General features: G+C 51.1%; 1 protein-coding gene across 1 annotated transcript in view; it reads left to right on the forward strand.

Moving 5' to 3' along the window:
• Window positions 1-24,641, forward strand: part of CUX1 (cut like homeobox 1) — a 271,185-nt gene extending 246,544 nt beyond the window's left edge. The window contains exons 15-23 of the mRNA XM_069033261.1: window positions 13,543-13,679; window positions 14,101-14,167; window positions 15,297-15,409; window positions 15,981-16,097; window positions 18,148-18,231; window positions 18,505-18,561; window positions 20,666-20,746; window positions 22,690-22,754; window positions 23,185-24,641. Of these exons, the coding sequence (XP_068889362.1) occupies window positions 13,543-13,679; window positions 14,101-14,167; window positions 15,297-15,409; window positions 15,981-16,097; window positions 18,148-18,231; window positions 18,505-18,561; window positions 20,666-20,746; window positions 22,690-22,754; window positions 23,185-23,245 (782 nt within the window). The 3' untranslated portion in view covers window positions 23,246-24,641. The remainder of the gene's footprint in view (window positions 1-13,542; window positions 13,680-14,100; window positions 14,168-15,296; window positions 15,410-15,980; window positions 16,098-18,147; window positions 18,232-18,504; window positions 18,562-20,665; window positions 20,747-22,689; window positions 22,755-23,184) is intronic.
• The last annotated feature ends 3,306 nt before the right edge of the window (window positions 24,642-27,947 follow it).

Genomic DNA, 27,947 nt, shown 5'->3' on the forward strand with positions numbered 1-27,947 from the left:
TGTGGCATATTTAATAGCAGTTATTAGTTAAAAGGTCATTTTCCAGTTGAAGAAAGTCATTCATTGAACTCTGTTAGTGAGCCCCTCACCAGCATCCTCTGGTACAATCCAGCTTTTCCCAAGACCTGGGCATCCATATCCATCCCAAAATCCTCGGCTCTCTGTGAAGTCTCTGTTTCTACAACTCTTGTGAATGAAAAAAAAACCCTGATGGGATTCCTGGGCTTCATTTTCACTGCTGTTCACAAACATGTTCTGGCACTAAAGTGCATTAAAAGAAAATGCCTCCTTTTAAAAAATTAGTAATAATATTGTATTTTTTCCTTGTCCAGCTCTTCTATAAAGGACAATTCTGCCATTATCCAGCTTGCTTTACTCACGGTGGTGTTGGGAGATTTTAGCCACAGTTCTGTAGATTTCCTGTTATAAAAACTGCTTCTTTCATCACATTATTTCAGTTTCTTTGGATTTTGAACCAGCTGAGTACAGAGAGCAACTGAATCCTTAACCATAACAACCAATGCAGGAAACAGTGCAGCACAAGTGAATACCCCTGTGAAGTCGTGTCTTTGGCTTTCTGTTTGAATTCTAGAGATACTGGTAATACATAGTACAATCTTCATCCAAAGATCCTTGGAAATGGAGAGTCATGCCCGGAATTTCCTGCTGTTGTGGTGCCACACCTGATTTTTGCACAGTTCCTGTGTAATTCTGGTGGTGTCACAGCAGCACAGCCTCTCTCTTGACAGCAAGAACAGGAGTTGTGTTCCCTTCTGTCCGTGTGGGTAATTAATATGCATTTTTAGGAGTTGTTAAATGTGTCTCTGTGCATCATTCCAGGATGGAAAAGCCCCTCTGTGTATTTAGCATTTGTGTGCTCGGTCTTAATGGTGCAGCAGAATTGCTGCAGCCAAATTTGTGGAATCATTTGGGATGTAGGTGAGCGAGGGCTTAAAACCAATATGTATTTTAATGGGCAGAGGATGCCATTCCCCACTTGTCAGATCCACTCCCTGCTGTAAAGAGGGGATTAGCCACTGGAGAGACCAGGCTGCTGGAGATGCATGGGTTTAACTAATGAGGACAGGGAAGATCATGCTCAGAATATATTAAAATGATCCCAGGGGTCTGAGATGTGCAAGAGCCAAGGAATTGGAAAGGAGGGGTCAAACCTTGCCTTCAGGTTTGGCTTCCTGTAGGAAGTTAACATCCCAGATATTTGCACACATGTCGTGCACTCCCTTTATCAGTGTACAGTGGGAAGGTGGACAGTACAGACATATTTAAAACAATCACAAAACCAGCTGATGAAGTAAATTCAAGCCAAGTATGGAATTCAAGCAAGCAGCTCAGCCTTGCTCTCCCTTAGCTGAAAATTGAAGTATTTGTAGGAATGAGGTAGAAATTTTCTGTTAGGCAGCTCCTCTTGGAAGGCGAGTGTCTGTGCTTTCAGGAGAATAAATAAAACTTGGCACTTGACTTGCTCTGAAGTACAATCTTGTCTCCAAGTAACTAGGAAAAATATTTTTGCAATCAGTCTTTCAATCAGACTTCTCTCTGGCTTTTATTAGCTTGTGTTGGACCCTTTGTGCTATTTGATGTGTTATTTATATGTGGGTAAGTTATTACTAGCTTTAAAAGTGTTTCCAAAGTACCTGGTTACCTCTGGATGCTGGTACAGGTGATGCAGGGAGTACTTGAGCATCTGGTTTGGAAAGGAGGAGCGTGGGGAACAAGCAAGGTCACATCTGTATTGTACTTTTCCTTGATCAGGGCTTCCATTTCCTTCTCACCTTCTCTTGAGAGATGGAGTTCATGGATCTTTTCTTTTTTTATTGTGGGGGAAAGATATTAGTCAAGCTCGAAATGCTTTTATTTTCACTCAATAGGCTTATCATCAAAATCCTGTATGTTGCCACATTTCCCATTAAGTCTTTAGGTTTTGCTTCCTGAAATTTCCTCTTTCACTTTCTCTACTTGGAAAGCTATGTGCCTTATTTCCTAATCTCTTCGTGGAGAATAATCTAAAGCACAGTGATCTGGCTTGCAGCATTCCCAGCCACTTTTCCTTTTTTTTGGGGGGGAGGGGAGCAAACACTGATGGAGCATCCCAGTGTCCCAACACTGGAACGTGCTCGGCTGCCGAGCACATCCAGCACTGTGTGAGGAGTCTTTGTGCAATAGAAACTCTGGTTCCGTGTCTGGGGGGTTCCTGTCCCACAGCCAGCAAGGGTGAGCTCTGCTTCCAGAGAAATCAGATTCCTGGGGGAAAAAAAAAACCCACATCCCTGTGGGTTAATTCCAGCAGCTCTTGGGATGGGACTCAGCCATCACCCAGCAGTTGATGCTCGTAGGGCTCAGTCTCACCCTGTGCGCTCTTAGGTCTGGGAGTGTCCAGGAAACCCCCATGGGCTTCAAACAAGGCACTTCTGTGTCCCCTTGTGCCATCAGTCTCACCTGCTGTCCCCATTCCCATGCCCAGAGCCGTGCTGGCTCTGGGTGGTGAGGCACTGTCGGGTCATTCCAGTCTGGATTTGGTTTTGTGCAGAACAGGCTCTCCCTCCCCCGCTACCCTCAGCCCTCCTTTCCCGAGCTTGCTCTCTTTACAGCATCATAAGGTGAAATACACAGAGGTGGTTTGTGATTAGGACAACAATCTCATATTTCCTATTTATGAGGTTAATTTTTAACAGTTTCTTTTTTGTCGAGGTTTGTTTTTTTGTTGGATATGAACACAACAGGAGTATTTACATATCATTGGTTTGGGTTGGAAGGGACCTTAAAGCTTATCCCATTCCAACCCCCTGCCGTGGGCAGGGACACCTCCCACTAGACCAGGTTGCTGTCCCCTAAATGGATGTTGGAGAAAGCTTGGGATATCCTAGAGATGTAGCAGGTGGTGTTGGCTCATAGTATCCTTATCATTGTGCCCCTGTTGTGTTTTCTAGAGCAATCATTTTTTTTTTTTTAAGAAAAAAAAAAGTATTTTATCTAAATGCCTAATAAATAATATTATTTAAATAGTTTTTAAAATAATTTAGGACTGAGAATAAGAAGCCTCAGTTGAGAGAGAAGAGACTTAAAATATACAGAGAGAGAAAATACCCTGAGCCTCCTAGAGCCTCTACTGAGAATTTGCTGAAGACGCAGAGCCCCTGGTCAGAACACATTGCAATTAACTCATGAGTGTTCATTTAAAATGAGAGACTGGTTTCCTGTGATGTTCATCTTTGTTGGCATATGTTTGACTTTCTGAATTCAGAGCTGACTTCCTTCTCATTCAAAAGTTGGTCAAGGAAAAAAAAAAAAAAAGAAAAAAAAAAGAAAAATAATAATTCACCTTGTGCAGCAGCAACTTTTCCTGGTGTGAGCTCTGCAAATCCACGTTGTGCATTGATCTGTGGCACAGAGGGGTGGTTCAGTTTTGCTGCCAGGTCAAGATGTGTTCAGACAGACTTTTCCCTGGCGAGGTGGCCCTGGAGAGCAGGAGAGAAGCCGGACTGCAGCCCCAAACCCGGGCGGGAGCGCGAGGGAGGGACGGGCCAGGGCTCTGGGCAGCGCCCGCCGTGCCAGGTCCCCCCTGGCATGGGCAGAGAGGAGGATGCTGAGCCAGCTGCAGGGCACAGCACCACTTCTGTGGCTTGGGAAGCAAATTTGCACTTTGCCTTTCGAGGGTGTCCCACTGAAAAAAAACCATCCGGCGAATTTCCCACGTCAGGTTCTTTTTCCTTCTGGTGTAGTCCAAAAAGAAACTGAAAATCAGAGTTAAAGAAAGTGTAAGTGTTGGATCAGCTCTGCCAAACTAAAGGTTGTTCCTCTCGGAATACTCTATGCATTTCTGTGGTGAAAAGCATTTTCTCCCATTCCTTGCTGGAAATGCTGTGAGAATGTCACACGTACGAATTTGGACGTCAATCCCAAAGCAGATGGAGGCTAGGGAGGGGGGGATGTTCTTTTTTTTCTTTTTTTTTTTTTTTTTAATTGTTTCCCTCATGTCCCTTTTCTTTTTTTTTTTTTTTTTAATTAAAAAATTAACTCTTTGCATTTGTGCAATAACTACTTGCCATGAGAATGGGCAGACCTTGGAAATGCCCCGACTACTAACACAGCACAAGATGAACTCGAACAGAAAGTGGTGTACTTTTTCCTGAGAACTTTTTTTTTTTTTTTTTTTAAATAATAAGCTCAGTTTTTACCCCAGTGTATTGTGGTGTCTTACATTTTTAGCAGTATTTTATATTTTTTCTGTAACGCACTAAGTCTTAGATGTTTTTAGAGCTTGTTTGTTATATTCACAATCACGGATTTTAAAAAAAAAAAAAGAAAAAAAAAAAAAGATCCTCACAAAGACCCAATTGACCAAAAAAAAAAAAAAAAACAAAAACAAACAAAAAAAAAAGTGTCATTTTTTTTGTACAAGTAGCTTTGAGAAGCCCACATTGTGTTGCTGTGACTCATCTTTTGTAACATTTTATTTCTTGGTATTTGTTTAAACATAAAAAGTAAGAGTTTATCTGGCTGGCAGTGCAGGGCAGCGCTCCCTCGTCAGCAGACGGCATTGTTTCTGTCTTTGTTTGGTTTAGCCATAAAATGTTTGTTCTCAGCACTGTACAACGGTCCCTATATGATATGGAGAAGCAATATCACTGTATGAAACTCACACGATGTATTATTATTATTATTCACTAGCACCCTAGGTGTGATAATTGAAGTAAATATCTTTTATACAAACACAATTCCGCGTGGGCTGTCTTTTCTTGAGGTGAGACCTGAGTCCAAGCAGCAAACATTTACATTGTGCTTCTGGTTTGGTGATGCCCTGAGGGATCAAAGGGATGGTTTGGTGGGATTTGTGTTTGGCCAGGGGAGGAAAATTTGCTTTTTATGTATCAGTTCCTATGGAGAGTGTGTGTGTGTGTTTCCAGTACCTCAAATGCTGAAGTGTTAGATGTCCAAAATGTTCAGTGAAATCCAAGTGTGGCCATTCCTGCTGCAGTCAGTGGGAGGTGGGCACCAGCTCCACAGACAGAAAATACATATTTGGGGTCTGAGACTGCCGAGGGGGATTGTTTTGAGCACCACAGCAATACATCAAAACTAATTTAACAAAACAAAAATCAGTTATCTGAGGTTGGAAATGCTTTAGATTCAGAAATGAAAACGTCAAAGAATTTTCCCAGATATTTGGCTCACTGTTTATTTTTACAGATCCTTTATAGGAAAATAAATTCCTCATTTAGTGCTTTATGGGATGTTCCTATAAATACTCTTAGTATTTAGAGTGAGGAGTTTGGAGTTTGGTAAAGAATAGATGCTGTAATCCATCCGTGGGATTCCATTTTTAAAAGTAGTGGAATAAATCATTTTTTTGGATGCTCTGGGTGATGTGTGTGTGTGTCTGTGCTTACCTGGGTGCTCTGTTTTCCCTGGCGTGCTCGTGTCTGGTTTTTTTGTGAATTGAAGGTTATTTTGGGGGAACCTACCTTGATTTCCATCATCTCCTGCAATACATCCCTGACATTTTTCCTACCAGGCTGTCGTGTGCCTCCTCCTAGGAGTTTCCTGTGGAATAGGAGGGTCTGGATGGATATTTGCTGTGGTTCTGTCCTGGGAAGTCTGTCCTGGAGAGCAGGGAGTCAGGCTGGGATTTCCCACCCCAGTGAGGGTGGCACTTTGTCCAGCTCCTTGTTGGTGTCCAGTGTGTGTCTTTGCCATCTTCAGTTCTGCAGGCAGGGGGGAATTCTCCTCAAAATGTATTAAAAATGCTACTGAATGCCTTCATTTCATGATAAATGTGCATTTTCTGGTTTTGAAGTGTCTGTGATGGGTTGTTCCACAGGATGGAAAGGTTCAAGGTTTAACACTTTTTTTTCCCCCCTGTTCTTTAATGACTGGTCCAACTGTTGATTGCTATAAATGGCATTGTTGTGTATAATTTGACTCTAATTTTTTTTTAAGCTTGATGCTAAACAGCTACACTTTTAAAATGCTATGCCTCAGGTAGGTTAATTTGTGTATTTGTAACCTGCACTTTTATTCAGGTGGTATTGGCAAGAAACTTCTAAAATCGTGGTCATAAGCAAAGGTGTGTTAAACTTGTGAAAGCACAGACCTGGAGAAGGTTCACAGCAGCTCAGAATTTTCCATCTGGGATAAAGCCAGGCTGTTCTCTCAATCCTAAATCCCAAAAAGTTAATTTTGAGAAGTTAGGAAGGCAACCCAAACCACAAAGAAGCATCTGAGAGGTCAGGAGCAGATATTTATGGCCTTCCATGGAGATAGTGGGATCTTCTGTGATAAGTTTATTGGGGCAGCCCTTCAAAACCATATCAAAATTCTCCTTTTTTTTGGAAGAAGTGTAAGCTGGGTGTTCCCACAGACCTTTACTGGTTTGAACTGGGACATAGCTGTGAGTTCCTGCTGGGACAGAGCTGCTGCTGGGGATGGATGGGTGAGGTTTGCATAGGGTATGTTACAGGGATTTGCTGGATTAATGGGAAAGGTCCTGGCCATGGTCCTGCTCCTGCCCTGCTGTCAGTGAGAGCCAGTTCAACTTCCAGTGGGAAAAGGGATGTTTTTTCACATGGCATCGTGTTCCCACCAGGTAAGAAACTCTGAGTGGCTGACATGGTGCTTTTGAGCCCCACTTCTTTCCATTTGGAAGTGCTGTCATTTTCTCCTCAGTATTTCTGTTTTAATGGAAGTGGTGAAGGAATTGTGTACTTGCCAACAGAGGGCTTCAGAAAACATTATTTGATTACAGCAGAGCGTTTTATTTTCTTTTTGCTCCAAGCTATGGGAAACTGATAAGAAAATTCAAACTGTTTCCTTGAACTCTTCCAAGTTACCCATGTAATTATCTTAGTACCCTTGGAAATAATCCCTTCTTGTATGAAATCTCTCCCCTTACAGGGTGAATTTATTAAGCAGTACTGGGTTTCTTTGCTGGGGGCTGTTTATTTTGGAGTAGCTGGGCCAGGAGGAAGGGGAAGGAGAAATCCTTCAAACCTTCCCTTCCCAGCAGGCCCTCAAAATGTGAAAAGAAAGGGAGAAAAGCAGGGGAGGGAGAAGAAATCTCACCTGCAACTGGCAGAGAAACCCAGAGAGCTGGGAGGGAGCACCCATAGAATTATGGAAGGGTTTGGGTTGGAAGGGACCTTTAAAGGACACCTTCCACTAGCCCAGGTACTCCAAGCCCCATCCAGCCTGGCCTTGGGCACTGCCAGGGATCCAGGGACAGCCACAGCTTCTCTGGGCACCCTGTGCCAGGGCCTCCCCACCCCCATCATTAAAAAAACCTTCTTCCTTAGATCTGCTCTGAACCAGCCCTCTTTTAGTGGAAAACCATCGCCCCTTGTCCTGTCTTGCTTCAGTTTGGTGGCTCCTTCTCTCTTCCCCAAGGCCATTTTCCAAGCTGCCCCTGAGGGCACTGAGGGCTCAGAGAAGGATGAGGATGTGTTGGAATGAGTGTGGCAGCTGGGGTGAGAGGACCTTTCCCTGTGCTGCCAGCTGTTTGTCACTTGGGCAGTTGAAGTCTCAAACGTTGTTCTCAGGGTGTTGGACATGATCTGCTCTGCACTTGTCCCTGTTTTCTCTTGTCTCTTTGGCAGCACATGAAAATAAAACTGAGCAGAGCTGTTCTTGCTGCCTTCACTGGTGCCAGTCCCAGCCCTTGCTGTCCAGGACTGCTCAACTTTTGTATCATCCCTGCAGGACCTCACTGATGTTCTTGATGTCTTCTCTTACAGCTCTGTGTCTGCAGAGAAACCTCATCTCTGCACTCCTGGAGCTTTTCCAGCCCTGATATCTGTGCCTGAACACCAGGGAGATTGTGCTAGAACTTACAGATGGCTTTTAGAGATGTTGTCAATCATTTCTTTTCATCCTCTCCTTGCTTTTTCTGCCCTTTCAGAAGCCCTGCAGAAGGTCTGAGCAGAGAATGCCCTCGTGGCAGGTACAGATGGACCAGGGCAGCCCAGAATCAGCATTGCAGGCTGAGATGATTCCCAGACTAATAATCCAGGCATTTTGGCTACTCAGGTGCTCCTAGAGCTGACTTGACCTTTCCTCCCTCCCTGGAGATTACTACAAAAGTTGCTTTAAAATGTCCCAAAAGCCCAATTCTTGTGTGGTTCTGTAGTATAGGCGGGATCTGTAGAGCCCTTGATCTTCAGTATCTTTTTTCACTCTGGGGGGATTTTTGGCAGAGCAGAGGCCCTTTGGGCGACAGGGATTTTTCATTCTCTCGTGGGAGGTGAGGTGCACCTCAGCAGATGGCTCAGCTGGCCTTTTGCACTACAGCCTGCCCTTCAGCCTTTCTGTCTGAGCAGATTTGCACCTCAGAGCCCACAGACAGGGCTCTGGTGACTTGTAGAAATACTCAATCATTCCCTGCCTCCTTGTCCTGTTTCTCAGCCTGCTGACAGCTCCCAGCAGTGGTGGCCCCAAGGAAAAGGCTTTGCATGAAGTTGAGGCAGATTGAGTGACTCCCACGCACTCTGGGCCAGGCAAAAATGTTGTCCCTCACCATGAAAAGGTCAAGACAGAGCTGGAACCATTGAACTGTACAGTGGTGATAGGCCTTTGACAACCTTCCTGTTACGGGAAGGGTTTTGGCTCAGATCTTTCTGCCTTGGCATCTTCACAGGCCAAAAAAGAGGGCAGAGAAAATCATCTTGTGCATCCAGGGTTGAATCTGCAGTGTTGAGGCCATGTGCTCCTCTTCCCTTCAGCTACAAAGCGCAGGGTCAAGGTCGAGTCATCTCCCGATGATTCTCCTGGAAGGGGAGCAGGACTTTGGGCAATAACAGCCTTTTCCAGACTTCCTTAAAAGCTAAATGCCAACTGTTTCAAGAGCCTGAAATTGGGCCTGAGTTTATGTGTAAACCTTGGGTGCTCAGGTAGAGCCGGAGGTGAGACTTTGTTGGCTTGAAAAGGCTCCTGGAGAGCGATGCCAAGAAGTCTTGGCACTTTTTTCATCATGGGGAAGAACAATGATTTCACCTTGGAAGTAACTGTCCAGTCATGAACTGGAGTGGCCCAACATGAGGAAAGGTGAAGAAGCTGGAAAAATCAAAGAGCCCATGGCAGACCCAGTTTCCTGCTTCTTCCTTTGGCTTCTGCTCCTCGCCCTGGCACTCTCAGACACCCCTGTTTGTGTTGAGTGAGTCTCCAGCTTTGAGCCTTCGTGCCAAGGCACTCCAAGGTTTACTTATCTTACCATCATCTTCCTTCCAGTCAATAAAATACACTTTGAGCCTTTGAAGTAGTGGGTTTCAGTGCACTTCAGTTGACTTTTCAAAGAGAGCTCCCAGCATGCCACATCACTTCTCAGCTTGTTTTCTTTTTTTCTTGGTTTTTTTTTGTGGTTTTTTTTTTTTTTACAGTTATGTAAATTCAGGGAGGCCAGACAGTAATGGAGGGAGATTAAAAAGTTCCACGAGGCAAATCAGGGTGTGAACTTGCAGAGCATCAGTTAATTTGCCATAACTGCCCATGTGTGTGCTCCTACCCCCATCCCTCCAGCTACACCGCTTACCTCTCATTTCCTCCAGGCTCTGGGGATCCACATGAGCAGCTACCCCGGTCCCATGGATGTGTAGCAAGTTACAGCCTATCTCACCCCAAGGTGATTTATTCATCTGTCTGTATCCTCAGTAATCAAGCCACCATCTTATGGAAAGATTGCTTCTCATTTATTTACATCTGGCCTTATAACTTCAAACTAAGTTGCTAGTGTGTCTTAATTTTCTCCATCTGTGAAAACAGATGCTGTTTATTTTGGATGATTTGCCAAGGGAGCCCAGTTGCTGGAGCTTCTTAGAGGAGTCAGAGTTGCTGTTGATCTGTGGCAGCACTGGGCTCAGGTCTCGGGGGCACTCCCAATGAGCCCCTGCATCTGCCAGGCTCTGCTCCCCACCAGCGTGGGGACTGGGGCTCCAGGGCTGTTTTCCTCAATAATCACTTCAAGGATTTAACCTGCAGCTTTGGAATGGCAAGAGACTGGCAGGGCTGTTCACAATGAAAAAATGGTGAGACTCATGAAAATTCTTTTCTTCTCAGTTTGGGTTTTGTTCCCTCTCTGTGTGAGGCACCTTTGTGTCCCACCACATGGCCTGTCCATAGAGGTCCTTGATGTTATTTCCAGAAACATTCATCCCATGGCAGTGCCTTCCATGGCTGTGCCCCTTGGGCACACAGAATTCCCAGAAGAGACATTTCTTCAGAGCATTTTCTTTGAGCAGAGGCTCTTCCAGAGTGTTCATTCAGTGTTTGGCAAGATATCATAGAATTATTTCATGGTTTGGGTTGAAGGGAACCTTTAACATCGCCAAGTCCAACCCCCTGCCATGGGCAGGGACAACTTCCACTAGACCAGGTTTCTCAGGGCCCCATCCAGCCTGGCCTTGAGGACTTCCAGGTATGGGAATAGTCCAGTCTCAGCTTCTCATTTTCTGCATATCAGACAAGGGGAAACCAGCTCTGTCTGTGCCAAGCTGGCACCGGAGCGTGGCACCGGCCAAGGCAGGTGGCTTCTGCCAGTGTGGGGCTGCCCAGTCCCTGTACTTCTGCTCTTTTCTTCATAAGGCCATGGCAATGTCAGGCCTGGCTTTTTAAAAGCCAGAGCTGGCAGAGTTTGAGGCTAAATACATGGTTTAAAACCCACTTTCCTCAGGACTTCACCTTCTTTGTCCCATTGCCTTCTGCAGTACCTCTCCTCTTCCCGGCCTTTGAGGTATCTGCACATCTGAGGGGTCAGAGCGAGGGCTCTGCAGCTCAGCAGCTCAGGGAAGACAAAGGCAGATTCCCTTTTGCTGGATCTCAATGCCTGAGCTGCCCTGCCTGCCTGGCAGAGCCCTGCTCCCGCTGCTGCAGGTGAAGAGTCGCTGGCACAGAAGTGACGAGCTCGCGGGTGGCCACGGCCCCTGTGAAAAGAGAAAGTTATGATTAAAAAAAACCCCACCAAAAACCAACTGTGAGGAGTGACACTGATGGGGAGATGAGAGAGAAGCTCTGTGCATTTGGTTGCTTTCCGTGTCAGGCACAGTTCCAGCCTTTTCTGTTTTCATGGATGGTTTGTAGAGGACTGGCCAAGGCCGAGTGAAACCTAAGGGAAGGAAGGATGCAGATTCCTTTAAAACTGAGAGCTCTGCTTCTTTGGGGACCCTTTTTTCTCTTAAATTGAAAGCTCAGTCCGTGTAACTCAGAAGCCAAAAGGATCATTTAAGAGAAAGATGCAGGAACTGGGATCCAGGGCCTGGGTCTCCTTCTGCAGGCTCCAAAGCTCAGCTCTACAGAGGATTTTTGGGCAGGTGGGAGGCCAGGGAACACGTCCTGCCCCAACTGACCTCCTGGTGTAGAGCACCTTGGGCAGAATTGGGCCCCCCAGCCGATGTTTGGCCAGCAGTAGCTTCCCAATTACATTTTAATGCAATTTAAAAAGACAGCCAATTGAATAATTAACCATAGGGAAGAGGTTTTCTTCTTTCCAAATCTTGTTGATGCAAATATTTTGCATCAGGCCACCCATGTTTTGGAGCAGGCAGTGATTCCCCATTCCTGGAGAAATACTGACCTCCAGTGGGATGTGCCTTTAGCACAACTACTCCTGCTCGATCCTGAGTCTTTTATTCGGGGCTCTAAAATGTAAATATGCAGAGGGGGAAAATAAATCCATGTGTTGTGTTCAAAGCACGTGTCACCTCTCTTTCACTGCGGTGAGGCTTGGTCCTTCTGAATAACATGGGAAGGGGAATGGCTTTAAACTAGAAGAAGTTTGTCCAATCTAAGTTTAGATTGGAAATTGGGAAGGAATTCTTCCCTGTGAGGGTGGGGAGGCCCTGGCACAGGGTGCCCAGAGAAGCTGTGGCTGCCCCATCCCTGGAAGTGCCCAAGGCCAGGTTGGATGGGGCTTGGAGCAACCTGGGACAGTGGAAGGTGTCCCTGCCCATGGCAGGGGTGGAATGAGATGAGCTTTAAGGTTCCTTCCCAACCCAGACTACTCTGTGATTCTATTACATGAACACAGTAATTGTCTTCCTTATTGTTTAGGTTGAAAAAGACCTTTAAGATCATCATCACTGCCAAGCCCACCACTAACCGTGTCCCCAGGTTCCACATCTACAAAAAAAAGGGGGGAATTTGCACCAGCAAAGACCCTGATTCCTGGAAAAGCAGTGTCACTTCGGGCATCACTTGGAGCTTCCATCACTCCAACCCTGTGGTCAGGGCATCACTCCCTGTGCAAGGACCTCCCTCCACAGCTGGTTTCAGGGTGTGTGGAGCATTTCCCAGCCTGGCAGGACTGGGAGAGCTGGAATTGAGCTATGCACACGTTGCACCCCTCATCTGAAGGCTCAGAGAGGGTAGGAGCCCTGAGGACAGCCTGCATTTGCTGCTCCCCAGGCAACCCCTGCACTTCTTGCTCCCTGGCTGTTGATAAATGAGGAAATTTTTTGCCTTCCAGCTGTCTGGAATTTAGGGGAATAATTACAGCAGGAATTATCAGGGAGGGGCTGGAACAGCTGGGACCTGAACTTTCACCCACCTGGAAACCCAGGCATCAAGGGACGGATCCTGCATCCCCACGGTGGAGGTGCTGGCAGTGCAAAGCATCAGCTCTGAACCTGGAGCTGAGCAGGTTTTCCAGCCAGGGAGAGGCCCAGACACTGCTGGCAGCAAGGGAGAAAGGTGAAATGAGTCAATTCCTGCTGCAGGACAATTTTGGGATGGATTTGCCAATGGAACACGGAGCTTGCCCTGAGGTGCTGCCCCTGTGCCTCTCGCTGTAGCTGCAGCCCTCCACTGCTTCACATCTGGGCTGGGGTTATATGAGGGGAACGAGAGGTTTTTGTTTTGCTCCTGGAGCATTCCAGCAGTGCCTGTTGTGGTTTAGGGTGTGGGTTTTACTCTGGGGGGCAACTGGAAAGAGGGATCCTTTGTAGAAAATTGGCTGAGCGGGAACGCCGGGGGCTGCACAGCCTGGCCCAGTGCCTGGGGCAGGAGTGGTCCCACCTGAGCCCCTCCTGGGGGATGTCCCCCACCCTGCTCCAAGCCCCCATCTGCCCTGTGAGTGCCTGTCCCAGCCCCCACAGCCAGGGGAGCCTCTTCCATCACCTTTCCCGTGCAGACGGGATCAGTTCATGGGCTCAGCTCCCCTCATCCCTCTCCAGGTCCCCCAACTCTGCCCAGCCAGGATGCTGCCAGGTACCCCTGGGGCTCCAAAAATACCTTGCTGATGCTTTGAAGCAGCTGTGCCAGTGCAGGCAGCTGCCTGCTCCCATTGCCTCTGGCACTGGGATGTGGCACTGCTCCTTCCCAGGGACTGTGCCCACCCTGGGGCATCTCCAAGGAGGGCTGGACCCCTGGTGCTGAGCAGGGATTGCTGCTGTCCTGCTGCCCCCAAACATAAGGAGAGAACAGGGTTGCTGCTCTGAGTTGGTTCTGGTGCTCCAGGTGGGGGTTTCTCAGCTCTTTGGTGTCCCCTTGGCACAGTTTGGGGTTTGGGGCCCCCCGGGTGACAGGCCTGGCTCTGTCTTGCAGTGCGCTGTGCCGAGCTGCAGATCCAGCTGACGGAGGCCGTGTCCACCCTGGCTGGCCAGAAGGAGCTCGTGGCCAAGCTGGAGCACGACCTCAGCACCATCCAAGCCCTGTCTGCCGTGCATCGCCCGGATGCAGAGGTACCCCCCCCTCCCCGCGGCCCCAGGCTTGGCTGTCAGAGCTGGAGGTGTGAGGGAGTGTTCACCTCCTCTTTTTTTCCCTTTTAAAAATTGTTTTTCCTTCCTTTTCTTTCTGCCTGATATTTCACCCAGCAGAGATTTGCACGGTGCCCGTGCAGTGGGGAGGTGCTGGCATGGGAGGGGGTGGTACCAGTGGCATCCAGGGACCATCTAGCCCTTCTCCTTCCCAGGCAGAGGCTGGGATTTGAGGTTGAACACCAGCTTTTCCACGCTGTGTCAGTCCTGATCCTGGCAGGATGCCCATCCAGCAGGGATGAGGCTGCAGCTGCCAGGGCAGTAGCAGGATCCAGGAGGGTTTGCTTTGCCCAGGCACCTTTGGGTGGGTGGGAAATGCTTAACCCCTTCTGCTTGTGCTGCCCAGGGTGCGGCCACCCCCGGCCTGGAGAAGATCCCTGAGCCCATCAAGGAGGCCACAGCGCTGTTTTATGGTGAGAGGAGGGAGTGAAACTGGTGCTGGGACACCCCAGTGCCATGGGCAGGGTGGTCAGTTGTCCAGGGATGGCAGCACGAGGAGGCTCCTGAGCCAGCACAGGCATCACCTGCTCTGTGTGTCCCTCACTGGGACAGTTTTCCATGCTGGGCATGGTTTGCCCATCCTCTGGCTCCTCCCGAGGGGTGCAGTGGGCACGTGCCAGGCCTGGCTCTGTGCTGAGCTGGTGAACCCAGGCTGAACCAAACACCCTGAGCTCTGTGCTCTGCCTCCTGCTCTTCCCACACCAAACCCCTCCAGAGCCAGCCAGTGAAACATTTCCTGTACATCAGCCCCTGCGCTGAGGTCTGCAGGAGAAAATGAATCAAAAAAAAAAAATAACAACTCTTTGCTCCTCTGGGAAAAAAACAACAACAACAAAACACTTCCTTTCCTTTTTTCCTTTCTTTGCTTGGTTTTTTGGGGTTTTTTTTTGGTTTGTTTTGAAAGGTTTTGAAAACACAAGATAAACAATATCACAGCAACAGTCCCACCAAGCCAAACAACCTGCAGCCACCCCTCCTGCACTATGAATAACTGCTCTGTGCAGCTGCCTGACTCATGGCCTTGGGGACACATTTCTCCTTGGCCATGGACGCCACTGCCAGGAAGAAAGAGCAGGGAGGGATGGCCATAGCCCCCCAGACACGCTCAGAGCCCCGTCATGGGGGGGCAACCCATGTGGAACACCCAAAAAATGGGGCCCTGGGCATAGCAAGCTGGTGGTGGATGAGGAGTCAGGGTAGGGGAGAGAAGGGTGTGGATGGAGGGGCTGGTTGTGGCTCTGGGGCTTTATTTTAATGCTGCAGCTGCTGCAGAAGCCAGAGGAGAGATGGGGAGGGTTGGGGTCAGGGAAAGGCAGATGTGGGTTGCACCAAATAATGCAATTGGTTTTCCTCTCCACTTCCAGGATGAGTCCTCAAAAATGAAAAAAAAACCCCATAAGTACCAGTCCATGTTGTAATAACTGTGCACAGGGGTTTATCTGGGTGCCCCCGAGGTCCCACAGCAGGAGGATCATGAGCAAGCCCCTGGGGTGGATGGTGGGCATCTACCAGCTCATCTCTCACACCAAACCTCGTCCACAGGTCACCCTCCATCCCCTGGCACCTCATTCCCCGAGGGGCAGGTGGACTCGCTCCTCTCCATCATCTCCAGCCAGCGGGAACGCTTCCGGGCCAAGAACCAGGAGCTGGAGGGGGTGAGTGTGCTGGGGAGGGGGCTGGGGGGCTGCAGGGCCTCAGCCTGGGCTGGCTGCTCTGCTGACCTGCAGGGAATTTTGTACCAACCACTGCAAGCAAGAGGAAAATACATCCTGCTGTGAGCAGGACCAAAGCCTGCCCCAGCCTGTGTTGTTCCAGCTCAAGGACAGGTCCAAATCCCTGTGTCCCTGTGCTTGGCCTCCTGGCACAGTCTTTGGGGTAGCCATGGAAAAAACATGTAGAGGATGCATTTTGGGGTGACAAACCAAAGGAGAGCTCAAAACAACCCTTTCAAAGCTTTCAGGTTGTGTCTGCACCTCCTGTGGGAGCCACATCCCATCCCAAAGCCCCCCTCAGCCACCTTGGCTGCCCCAGCCCTTCTTTGGCCACTGAGGGATGGGGTTCTTAATGGCTCAGGACTGGTAGCCCCGTTCTGCCACACCTGGGACAGTTTTAATTAGGGAGCAATTTGAATTCAGAGCCGGGGGGGGTTTAATTCCTGAGAAGGGACTGAACCCTGGCTGGATGCACTGAATCCCCCTGGCTGGATCCCATTCTCCCCCCGTGCAGGAGAACCGGATGCTGCAGCACACGGTGCACGCCCTGCAGAGCGAGCTGGACAACCTGAGAGCTGACAACATCAAGCTCTACGAGAAGATCAAGTTCCTGCAGAGCTACCCTGGCCGGGTGAGTGTCCATCTGTCCATCTGTCTGTCCATCCTCGGGCTGGGCTCACACGGACAGACAGCCCACACAGAAACTGCACATTTCCAGTATGCAGCTTGCATGAAAGTTGGAGCTAATTGGGGTGGGAAAAGGTGCAGTGCTCTGTCCAGAGGAGCAGGGACCCCACCTCCCTGCCAGGAAGGCAGTTTAGAACTGTGCTGAGGGGTCTTTGAAGCCAGAAGCCCAAATTTCCTCCCCACTAGAGCTGCTACACCCCCCTTTGATGCTCACTGCTGGCAATGTGGTGCTCTAGCAGGTAAATGTGGATCCTTCTGCCTGAGCAGGCAGCCAGGGGTTAAACTGGGACCTCCTGCAATAAATCCCTGCCGTAGAGCCTGGAAAATAATTCGTCCTGTCCCACCTGTGCTCATTCCTGAACTTCTTGTAGCCAGCAGAGAGAGCTGCTCCCTGAGCAGCCCGAAGACAGACAAAAGAGAAGAAACCAGCCCAAAATCATCCCAGCAATGCCAGGAGGAGGCTGGGAAGGGGGACCAGACTTGGCTGCAACCTGCTCTGCTCACGCTGTGTCGCTGAGGAGGTTCATCCCTGGGGGTTTGCAGGAGGGGCAGGCTGCTGCCCCGGAGCTTTCCACTGCAGCCACTTCTCCGGTCAGAGCCAGGCTGTCCTGACCTAAAAATGCCAAAGTGCCACTCACAGAGAGGACACCCATTCCCTGCCATCCTTCCCTCTCGCTGCTGCCTTCCCGTGCTGCCTGGACCGAGTCTGTTTTGTTGATGGATATTTTAATAGCATTTGGGGGTGGGAAACTCCTACAACTGTGAGGGACCTTATTTGGTTCTTTTATTTATGCCTCCGTGATGACGCCAGGTCGTCCCCTCTGACATCTTTTCCCGTTTCTCCTGCGGAATATCATATCCATGTTTATCCTCCGCCACAAGGCAACCCCTGAATGCCATTGCCATGAGCTAAAGAGCAAAACCCTCTGTGGCAGCAGCGCTGGGGATTGCATAATTCACCCTCTAATGGGGCATGTGACACGTTAAAAATACTCATCAAAGATCGCTCCACCGGGCCGGGCTGCGGCCAGTTCAGCGCCCCTAAATGGTCTCATCGCGGTGACCCGAGGCTCGGGTTGCAGGGTGTGAGGGCACGGTTACTAAAGGTTTACACGGAGGTGTAACAACCAGCCACGGGGCTGGGCAAGGGCAACCTTCTGCACGTAGGAACAGGTCCAGAAAGCCCTCGGGGTGTGTCAGCACTGCCGAGCTGGCTGGGCAGAGCGGGAGGTGGCACCGGGCTGGGACAGGGCTGGATTCGCACCGGAGCGAGCAGCCAGAGCTTGCAGCAGGCTGGTGGCTGCATGTGCTGTTTCCAGGCTGGGTTTGGGCAGGAATGGTGTGGAATCTGCAGTTCCTGCAGAGGTGCAGGAAGGAGGAGCAGGGATGTGCCGGCTGCACGAGCATCCTCGGGGCTCGCTGCGGCCGAGGCTGCGTAAGGGGGACCTCTGTCCCAGGAGAAGGATAAAATCCAGCCTGTCTGAACCCACCCAAATCTTTCCCTTCTTTCAAGGGGTTTTCTTCGTTTTCCTTGCCCTTTTCCCAGCTTATAACAGCTCTGTGTTTGGACAATGATTTGTTCCTCCTAAACCGCTGTGTCCGTCCTACCTGGCCCAGCAGCAAAAGAATTCAGGGTGGGGTTTGCAGTAGCCCAGCTGAGCTCTGTGAGGATGACACAGGTGACAATTATTTCATGGAAAGGGCCAAAAATAGGGAGACACAGGAGAAACAGGGAGTCCTTACAGCAGAATCCCCTGGTGTAACAACCCAAGGTCCTTTCCAACCCAAACCATTCTATGAACAAATGATTTTGTTCAACAGTTCCCGTTGTGCTTCTCCTTTCTGAAGGGGACAGATGCTGTCGGCCCCGTGGGTCGGCTCTGGGCTGTGCTGCTCCATCCTTTGGGGGTCATTTCTTCCAAATGGGGGACCTGGGGGCTCTGTCCTTGTGCTGGGTGTCCCTGCTGGCTCTCACGCTGCCTTTGCTCCCACAGGGCAGCAGCAGGGATGACACAGAGCAGCGCTACTCCTCCCAGTATGAGGAACGCCTGGACCCCTTCTCCTCCTTCAGCAGGAAGGTATGAAAGGCCCCCCAGCACCCTCCTCTCCATCAGCCCCTCTGTCTGCTGTGGGATCATGCCCAGATGAAATCCAGGGAGCTCTGATAGAATGAAACGCACTCTAACGCCCTTTGCTTTCAAAAATAAAAAATAAATAAAAGTCACTGTGCCCAGATGATGGCTGGGGGTAGGGGGAAAATAGGAGCATCCTGGGGCACACAGCTCCTTCCATGTTTTGCAACCCCCAAATTAGCCCTTTGAGCCTTAAAATCTGCTGTGGTTTCCTTTCAGGAGCGCCAGAGGAAGTACCTGAGCCTCAGTCCCTGGGATAAAGCCACGCTGAGCATGGTGAGTGGCTGCTCTGCCAGCCCTGGTGGGAGCTGAGAGGTTTTTAACCCAGTGCCTGCAAAGAAATGGGGCTCTTGGGCAGTGGGAAGGCCCCATCCCTGCTGCCCCAGGCAGGGGTGCAGACCACACTGGGGCCATGCTGGGGTTCAGGTTAGGAGCAATTCCTTTCCTCCTGTGCTGTCCAGGGCAGCGGTGGAGCCACCATCCCCAGAGGTATTTAACAGACATGGAGATGTGGCACTTGGGGATGTGGTTAGTGGTGGCCTTGGCAGTGCTGGGGGAATGGTTGGACTCAAGGATTTTTGAGGTCTTTTCTGATTCTATTCTGATTTTCTGATTCTATTCTGATTCCAAGCACCTCTCCTCTGGTTTGTAGCGTGCTGGGGGGCTCAGGGCTGCACCCCCATCCAGGGCCAAAGCCTTCTGCATCGGAGACCCCCCCCCAGAGAGCCCCAGCACCCCACACATCTGGGGAGAAGGAGTGTGAAGGGCTGCAGAGGGTCCGACGCTCCAGGGAAGATCTCTGCCCCACACAGCACAGCATCCTCAGGCACACAGTGACTTCTCATTGCATTCTCCATAAAAACCCCTTCCCAAGCCCTGATCCTTCCTGCTCTGGCTCTTTTTTCCAAAAAAGTATCAGGGAAAATGCTGGGGAAGCTGTGGTGTCTGCAGCAGCTGAGGGTCCTTGCCTGAGCCAGGGAGGGCAGGAGGCGACTGCTGCCACTGCAAGCCTGGGCTGCCATCTCTTAGGGCTGAACTTTCTGAGCTAAAAACGTGGTTATTGAGGAAATCTGACTTATATTGGAATTTGTGGCATTAGCAGCAGGCTCAGGATGGGGTTTTGGCTGAGTTAACCCCCAGCTCTCCAGCACAAGGGAGGTGAACGTGGGACTGTGGGGCTGCAGCAGCCCCAGAACACAGAGATATCCTGCAATAAAGGCAGAGTTGTCATTTACATAAAAACCAAGCAAATGCCAACATGAATATGGATTGTGTGGCGTGCCAGCACCACGGAGAATTAATGAAAGGCATTCACAAAAAAAAAACTGACTTAGGGGAGTTATTCCTTGGGAATATTTAAGAACATAATCTTGTTTGTTACAGCAGCCTCCGCCGTGGCCGTGAATAGCAAAGACGATTTCAGCCCGGAATGGGTTTGGTGGGAGATCTGTGGGTTTTAATGCCAGCTTTGGAAAGCCTGCATGGTGTTTGGGGAATGTGCTTATGTCCATAATGAGTCCCTGGGTTACAGCAGGAATAAAGAAGGCTATGAAAGAAGGCAGGACCTGTCCTTTGCAAGCCACTCCTCTGCTGCTCCTGATTTTCATGCTTTTGAAGGGAGGCACACGAAGGATTTCCCACTGGGATCTTGGTGTGATGTGCCAAAAGGGCTCAGGTGTCATCAGGGCCTGGCTGTGGTTCAGTGGCCTCTCCAAAATGAGGGGTGGAGGGCGATTCAACCTCACCCCACAGATTTCCAGCCACCAGTGGGGCTGGGCAGCCCTGTGGGGTGGCACAGGACGGGCAAGGGTGGAGAGCAAACCTTTTGGGACAGACCTTGCAGAGCCAGAGCAAGGGGACACCAGGGCCCGGCTCTGGGAACACCAGCACAGCCTTGGCTCCAGTGCCCTGCCCAGGAGGCGATGAGGGGATGCTGCAAATCACAAGTTGTTCGAGCTCATGAATTAAAAATGTGCAAGACTTAATTACTGCCGGGGTTTCTCTGCGGAGCAGGCACTGAGGCAGGGCTGGCACAGCAGGAGCAGGGAGAGCCGCTGGAGAGAGCTGGGCGAAAGCAACTCAGATAAACCCCCAGAAGAGTTTTCAGTGGGGGCAAGCCCACAGCAGGCAGCCCTGAGTCCACCTCAGTTTGGGCAAATTTGGGCTGAGAGCGTTGGCACTTGTGCAGCCGCTTTGAAGGAGCGTCACTGCTCGGAGGTGGGCGCGGGTGGGTGGCAAACACCACCTCACTGCATGTTTGTGTAGGGTCTGGTAGGAACAGGCTCCCAGTCCTGGCCAGGCTCTCTCCAAAGCTGTTTGAGGAGAGCTGGTTTCCGCTGGCCCCCATCAAAGTGGGATTTTCCACTCTGCTCTTCTGCAGGGGCGACTCATCCTGTCCAACAAGACCGCTCGGACCGTGGCCTTCTTCTACACCCTGTTCCTGCACTGCCTCGTCTTCCTGGTGAGTGTGTGGGCCACAGGGGGTGGGCACTGAGACAAAACATCTGCTATCATCCCCTCCAGGGGGAATTTGGGCTGGTTTAAGATGTGCCAAGCAGAGCATTGCAGCCGCTGTGTCAGTGGCTCTGGAGGCACGGCAGGGCCGGGAGTGTGGGACACGGACATGCCAGGGAATATCCCCCTCGGCTCCACAGGGTGGAAATCCCACCCTGGGTGGGCACAGGCTTGCCCAAGGGCAGGAGCTGGAAGCTGTCTGTGTGTTCATTTTGTTCCTGGGAGCAGCCATGGGACCGTGGTGCCGCTGTGCCGGGAGCTCACACGGAGTTTGTGTATTCCCAAGCAAGCCCTCTCCTAGTGGGGAGCAAAATTTTGGTTAATTATTATGAATCCAATACCAAAAGCGATTTTAGGAATAAAATACATCCCCCTGAGCCCACACTGCCTGGTTCTAGACCATGTGCAATTGCACTTTCCTATTCCTGGGTGCCTCCTTAACCTTCTGCTCAGTGGAGCTCATTTGCTCCCTGTCCAGGGATGAGCTCTGGCTCTCCCCATGCTTCTTACCTGCCCTGTGGCTCTCTTTTTCTCCAGTTTTCAAGCTTTCCCAACTCTACATTAGAGCTGAAAGTAGAAAAGCAAAGATTTGGTAGGAATGGAGGCTTGAGCCAGCTGGAATCTCCTGGGAGTTTGTCATGGTGCAAACTCCTCCTATATCCTTGCACAGTGTCTGGGAGTTTATTTGTCATTTCAGGGAGGAAAAAACAAGCCAAACAAGTCATCAATAATTAAACGAGGAAACGAGATGAAAGCCAAATCAGAACAATATTTCTGTCCTGCTCGCAAAGTTATTTTGGTGAGGAAAGGAGCAAAGGAAATAAAAAGTTAAACATCATTAAACTTTAAAGCTCTAACCCAAAAAAAAAAAAAAAAAAAAAAAAAAAAAAAAAAAAAAAAAGGAAAATTCATAAATATTACATGGCTGGAATGATCTCACATCATCTAGACACAAAAGGGCCTGAAATCCAGCACCCAGCACTGCCTGGGCTGGGCACAAACTGTGTGTGCCACAGGGGACTGGAGGAAGCCCCTGCTCCTCCACACCCACAGTGGGAGTGACATCTCTGCCACTGATCCCAGGAGAGTTCAATTAACCCTAATTTGGAGGCCTGCTGGTGGGTGTTTGTGTGGTATGGGTGATCCCCTGGTGATAGCAGCTTACAAGTCCCCAAGGCTTGAACCAATCAGTGGGGGATGGGAGGGCTTGTCCCTCTTCCCAAACCCCAGCACTGCCTCCTGCCTCCTCAGACCTCGGCTCTGGAATGAAAACACGGAGCCATGAAGGTAAAAAGGAGTCAAGCCAAGCAGTGACCTTCCTTAAGCCTGTTCCAAAAATACATCTCTGTCCGTGTGCAGCCCTGAGCCTTGCCCTGAGCTACCACAGCCACAGCAGCGCTGTCCCAGTAAAAATAACCCACTGGGAAAGGTCATCCTGACCATCCTGAGGGCAACCCCTGCAACACACCGGGGGTTCCCCATGCTGGTGATCATAGAATCATAGCATGGGTGGGAAGGGACCTTAAAGCCCATCCAGTGCCATCCCCTGCCATGGGCAGGGACACCTTCCACTATCCCACGTTGTTCCAAGCCCCATCCAACCTGGCCTGGAACACTTCCAGGGGCAGGGCAGCCACAGCTTCTCTGGGCACCCTGTGCCAGGGCCTGCCCACCCTCGCAGGGAAGGATTTCTCCCTGATACCAAATCTAAACTCTGTATCTGTTTGAAGCCATTCCCCTTTGTCCTGTCACTCCATGCCTTTGTCACAAGTCCCTCTCCAGGATGGGATGGCAGGGCCAGGCTGGCACAGCAGTGGCACAGACTGCAGTGAGGAGGGGCTGGGATGGAGGTGGAAGCAGAGCTGATCCCATTCCTTCCTTCCCTTGCAGGTGCTCTACAAAACCGCCTGGAGCGAGAGCATGGGACGGGACTGCGCTGCCTTCTGTGCTAAGAAGTGAGTGAAGACAGGCTGGGCCAGCCTGGCCCCGGGGTTTGTTTGGTGGGCAGGGCTTGGTGGTCTGCAGCAGGTATTTTGGGCACCTCAGTGCTGGAATCAAGGCCAGTTAATGGGGCTTTAAACCCAGTGAGGATGGGGGCGAGAAAAAGTCACGGTACGGGGCAACCGCTTGTGTTCGGTTGGGTGTTTTCCAAACCCTTTCCTGCGGGCAGTCCTTGCCCAGGAGGAATCCTGATAAAGGCAAATGTGATCCTGGAGACCTGGGTCAGACCCGTGCCATGACTCCAGTTCCCTGCTGCCCGCGGCTGGAGCAGAGCAGGGTGCTTATCCTCCTGGAATGACCCCTTGGAATCGGAGCGGCTCCTGCTCGGCTGCCAGAGCCCCTTGGAGCTTGCTGCAGGCTAACGTGGCTCTGCCCTCTCCCCAGGTACGCTGACCACCTCCACGAGTTCCACAAGAACGGGGACGTGGGTGACATGTGGCAGTGACAGCTGGACACGGCCCTGCCGGCTCTGGCTCCCTCCCACCCCGCAGCAGGAGCTGTCCCTCCGCTCCTGCCAGCAGCTTTACTGGAGCTTTGCTTTCTGCTTTGTAGGATGATGATCCCCCCCCGTTCCCACCCTTGAAATTAAAAGCCTCAGCTAAGGGAGAATCATTTTCCAGCCCTGGAAGGGCTGCAGCAGTTCCTGTGCTCTCCTGATGTCCCAGAAAGCTCAGTCTTTACCAAAACACGTGGAAAATGCAGGATCAGAGGTACCCCTCCTCCCAGATCCACATGTCTCTCCCATCCTGTTTGAAGTCCAGTGCAACACTGGGTGGGCTAAATCTAGCCAGAACTGGGGAGGAAAAGCAGCCTCCTGAACTTGCATTTTCAGGTGTTGTGCTATTTGAGAATTCCTATTTTGCTCCAGCTCTGGGGATCTCCTGCCCGTGCTGCTGGGCACCGGCAGATGCCCTTCTTGAACTGGAGCCCTCAGTTTGGGCATAGTTAGGGATAGTTAGGACTTAAAGGGCATGAAGGGAGGTGCTGCTGGTCAGGCCTGACCTCACAGGGATGCTCCAGACTCTCCTTGCTGAGATATTTCTGACTCTTAGGAAACCACAAGTCAAATCAAGCAATTGCTGGTGATTGGGTTTGCTGGGTGATGAACACTGGGCTGCTAATTTGGGCTGATTTGGGGAGACAGAGGCGATAGGAGATGCTCCAATTAAAAAGAGCAGGTCCCAGCACCCCCCCTTCCTGCTGTGACCACATGGTGAGGGAAGGTATTAGCTTGTTAAGGTGGTCCTCAATTAAAATTCCCCTCTGTAGACAGGAGAATAGCATTGCTCCCAATTAATATTTCATTGCAGACTCACATCTATTCCCATTCCCGTTGCTGGGAAGCCGGGGCCTCTAACGGAGCATGCAGGGAAAGGCCTCACATCTGCCATGGGCAGCCAGGGTTTATTTATAGGAGCTGTGGCCAGTGGCAAAATGTAAAATACTCATAAATTGAAGGGAGGGATAAACCCCAAGGGACCAACGCACACCTGTCCCCTTGGAAAACTGAGCCCAAACAGAAGGGAAGCGTGCCAGGATGCAGCGAGGGGGTGATGCTGCCGTGGCTGGGGCCCTCTTCATAAAATAATCAACTTCAGGTCTGGGGGAGATGAGCTTTGGCTGCCTGAAGTCAGTAGCTGGGAAACACGATCCAAGGAAGGGTGGGCTGCTTGTTGAGGCTTTGTTGGGAAGGTTAAATTTGCTTTTTTTAGCAGCTGTATGTGGTGTCTTGGAATTGCAAAACTTCTGCAGCTATTCACACTTGTACTCCTCATAAATGACTTAAAATAGATGTTGAGTTCTGTTGGACAAGTGATAAAATAAACTTAGCCATGCATTGACTGGGTGGCTTTTGTGCTCTGCTTCCTTTTTTATTTTTTTGGACTTTTGATATTAAACAACTGAGAAATGTCCTGCTCGAGTCCAAGGGCAGAGTGTGCAGCTAATTTTAGAAACCCATTACAGCAGCTAAAGGCAGCGATGTCTCGCAGCACCAGGGAGGGCAGGACCTCTGTCCCCATGTGCTGCAGCCAGCGTCCCAGCTGCCATCAACACCAGCATCCCACGGGCCTGGGAAAGGCTCTGGGGAAGGAGGGACCATGGGAATAGAGCCCAGGCAGCTCCAAATCCTGAGATATTCTGGATATCCCCACGTGGCTGTTGGCAGAGGCGCTCCAGCTGAACGGTGTAAATTTGCCTGGCTAATTTTGGTGAGCTGCTCGTGATCCCCCTCTTCCTCAACCTCCTTTTTCCTTGCTTTTCCAGCCCTGGGGGATGCCAGAAGCCCCAGGCTGGCAGAGCTGGGCTGCTTTGGGTTTTAGGCACAGCTTCCTTCAGCCAAGCCCAGCAGTGCAAGGGGGTCTGGGGAGGGCCAGGAGCTGTTTCCCCCCACCACGAGGAGCCTCTGTGCCAGAGGTTTTCCAGCCCCCCAGGATACCTGGGACTTGCCAGTCCTCTGGAGCTGCTGAATTTTGTCCCTCAGGCAGAGCTGTCACCTCCTTCCATCCAAAATAAAAATGACAAGCTCACTGATTTATCCCAAACTCCCTCCCGGGGAGGGCAGGCATTAGATGTGGGCTGTTGTTTCCTCTTCAGATCTCACAGTTCTGCAGGTTCCAGCAGCTCCCACTGCCATGGCGTGGCCCTGCCTGTCCAGCTCACCTCAGCTGCCTCATCCCAGCCCTGGTGACCTTGCAGCAGCCCAGGGATGTCCGGGTGCCCCGGGCAGCCGCTCCCAAGAGTCCGGCTTTGGCTGCCAAGCCCTGTGTCCGGAGGCTCGGCCAAGTTTTCAGAGCTGCTTCCCAGAGCTGTGCTGGAGGTGCTGGGCTCCAGGGGATCCCGGCAGAGCAGAGTGTGCCAGGACAGTGAGATGTTCCTGCTTAGCATGAAACAAAATCCTGCAGTTTTGGTACCTGGGGAGATGCCCTGCATGTGAGAGGTGTCCTGGAGTGGCCAGGCACAGGGAGATGGCTCCTCCAGCCCCCAACACCCCCTGGCACCCCCAGCCAAGCTCGGAAGTGCTGGCAGTGCTGTGTCCAGACCCTGTTCCTCCAGAAAGCCGTGGGTCAGTTATAGCAAGCAGGAGCCCCAGCTTTGGGCAAGGCTCCAAACCAGCTCACCCTGTGCAGGGTTTGCCTGGAGGGGAGCAGGAGCAGCACTGTCCTTTTTGCCCTGGCACGTGTGGGATTTAGGGCACAGCCAATTCCTCATTCAGCCTGATCCAGCACTGGGGTGCCACTGGCTGTGCTGGGTTTTGGGGACACACTGAATTCTCCTTACAGGCACCTACAGACCCACAGCCCTGAGCCCCAACACCCCCCTAAACCCCATTTTCAGCCAGGCTCAGAGGGCAGCCCCAAAGCAGCCCACAGTCTCTCCCTCTCTTGGAGGCAGGGGGAGAAAATGGGAATGGATTTTTTTACTAATTTGATTTGAAAACCCCTTTTATCCCTGAGTGATTCAAAAGAAAAGGATTTCAGCGACCCCTTGCTCTCCCTTGCTGTTTTAAATTTAATTATGGGAAACAATTTTAATTAGTATCGACAGATATTCAGGAAAATAATTATGGGCAAACCTGTGCTTCTTATATCTGTTTAACCTGCGAATCTCCCAGCCCATCTCAGAGACCCAGGCTGAATTTCGGGGGTTTATCTGCTAATAAAAGGCTCCTGGGGAAGCTGGGCTGGCTAACGAGATAACAGGCTGCTCACATCTGGGTCACAACTTCAGTTTTTGCCGTGGGCAAAGGAGACAAGAGAGAAATCACTGTCAGGATGCGGCCAATCTGTTGTGATCTGGGGCTGCGGGCAGGGGTGAGGGGGCTGATCCCACTCCAGCCCCGTGCAGGGGATGCTGAACGCCCTGGCAGCTCCGGGAGGAGCACTGAGCGCAGGGCGAGCTGCAGCAGCAATTACCGCGGTGCCATAAAAAACCAATAATACGATTTCCTAAAGGTTTCCGTCCGGGCGCCTCGTCCCTGCGCTCGGTCCCTGCTGGCAGCGGGGCTCCGGAGCCGCTGTCACACAGGCAGGCACCGTGTTTGCAGATGGAAAAGGGAGATCGATGGCTCCCAGCGTGGCTGGAGGCGGCGGAGCCAGCGCGCAGGATGCCAGCGAGACTCCGGCCGGCAGGAAAGGAGCTCCCAAGCACAAACAGGGGCAGAGGCAGCGCCGGCAGGAGCGCGCAGGTTATTTCAAGTTCAGAGAATGCGGTGGATAAACAGAGCGTGGGGCAGGGTCAGCGCACGGACACAGCGCACGCAGGAAAAGGGGGGTGAGGTGTAAGCGGTTTGGGTATCTCCATAAGAGCATGGACACAGCTCCTATGGGGAAACAGAGGGAAAACAGAAGGGATTTGGGTATCTGGAGGCAGCAGCCTGGCTAGGCTGGCCACAGGTACTTATTTTTGGAAATGTGGCTCTAATTATTCCCTATAAGCAGGCAGGGCAATGGTGGTGCTGCATCCCCACCACTGGATGCCTTTAAATCACAGCTGAACGTCTGTCTTGAGGACGTGCTCCAGTTCAGGCAGGAATTCCAGCCAGGCAGCAGGAATTACCATCCAAGGGTGAACATCACTGCAATCCATGAACCACCGTCCCTCTCATTTCTCCCCTAGCACACGGAGCAGACAGAACTGCTGGGTTTGGATGGGCTGTGTTAGCAGGGACAGCGGGGTTTGGATGCTGGGAAGTCCCTTGGCCGGGCTGCCTTAGCCATGGTGCTTTCCTGATGCTGGGAGAGGGGACAGCAGGCAGCAGAGGGATTCAGGGGCATGTGGGAACCACAGCGGGATCGTCCCAGCGATGGATCGGCACCATCCCCTGCTGCAGCAGAGCTGGGCACCTCTGCCACGAGCTCTGGTAACACGTGAGCCCCCTGACCCTGTCAATAGGGACCTCTAAGTGGGATTCCGGGCAAAATCCCACTCTCCAGCAGGCGAAGGAGGCTGCTCCGTGCTGGAAGGTGCCGGCTGGCAATGAGTTTTACTGCTTCCTGTTGTGTGAGACATCTGACGGCAGGCCGGGGCCGAAAGCTGGCGCAGCATATGGAGTGTCCCACTCCCTCCCTCCCTCCCTCCCTCCCCCCGCTCCTTATTTACAGAGTCTCCCTGGGGATGGGCCGCGCAGGCTTTTCCAGCTCCGAGGG

Source organism: Aphelocoma coerulescens, chromosome 19 (assembly GCF_041296385.1).
Source record: "Aphelocoma coerulescens isolate FSJ_1873_10779 chromosome 19, UR_Acoe_1.0, whole genome shotgun sequence".
NCBI classification, from domain to species: Eukaryota; Metazoa; Chordata; class Aves; order Passeriformes; family Corvidae; genus Aphelocoma; species Aphelocoma coerulescens.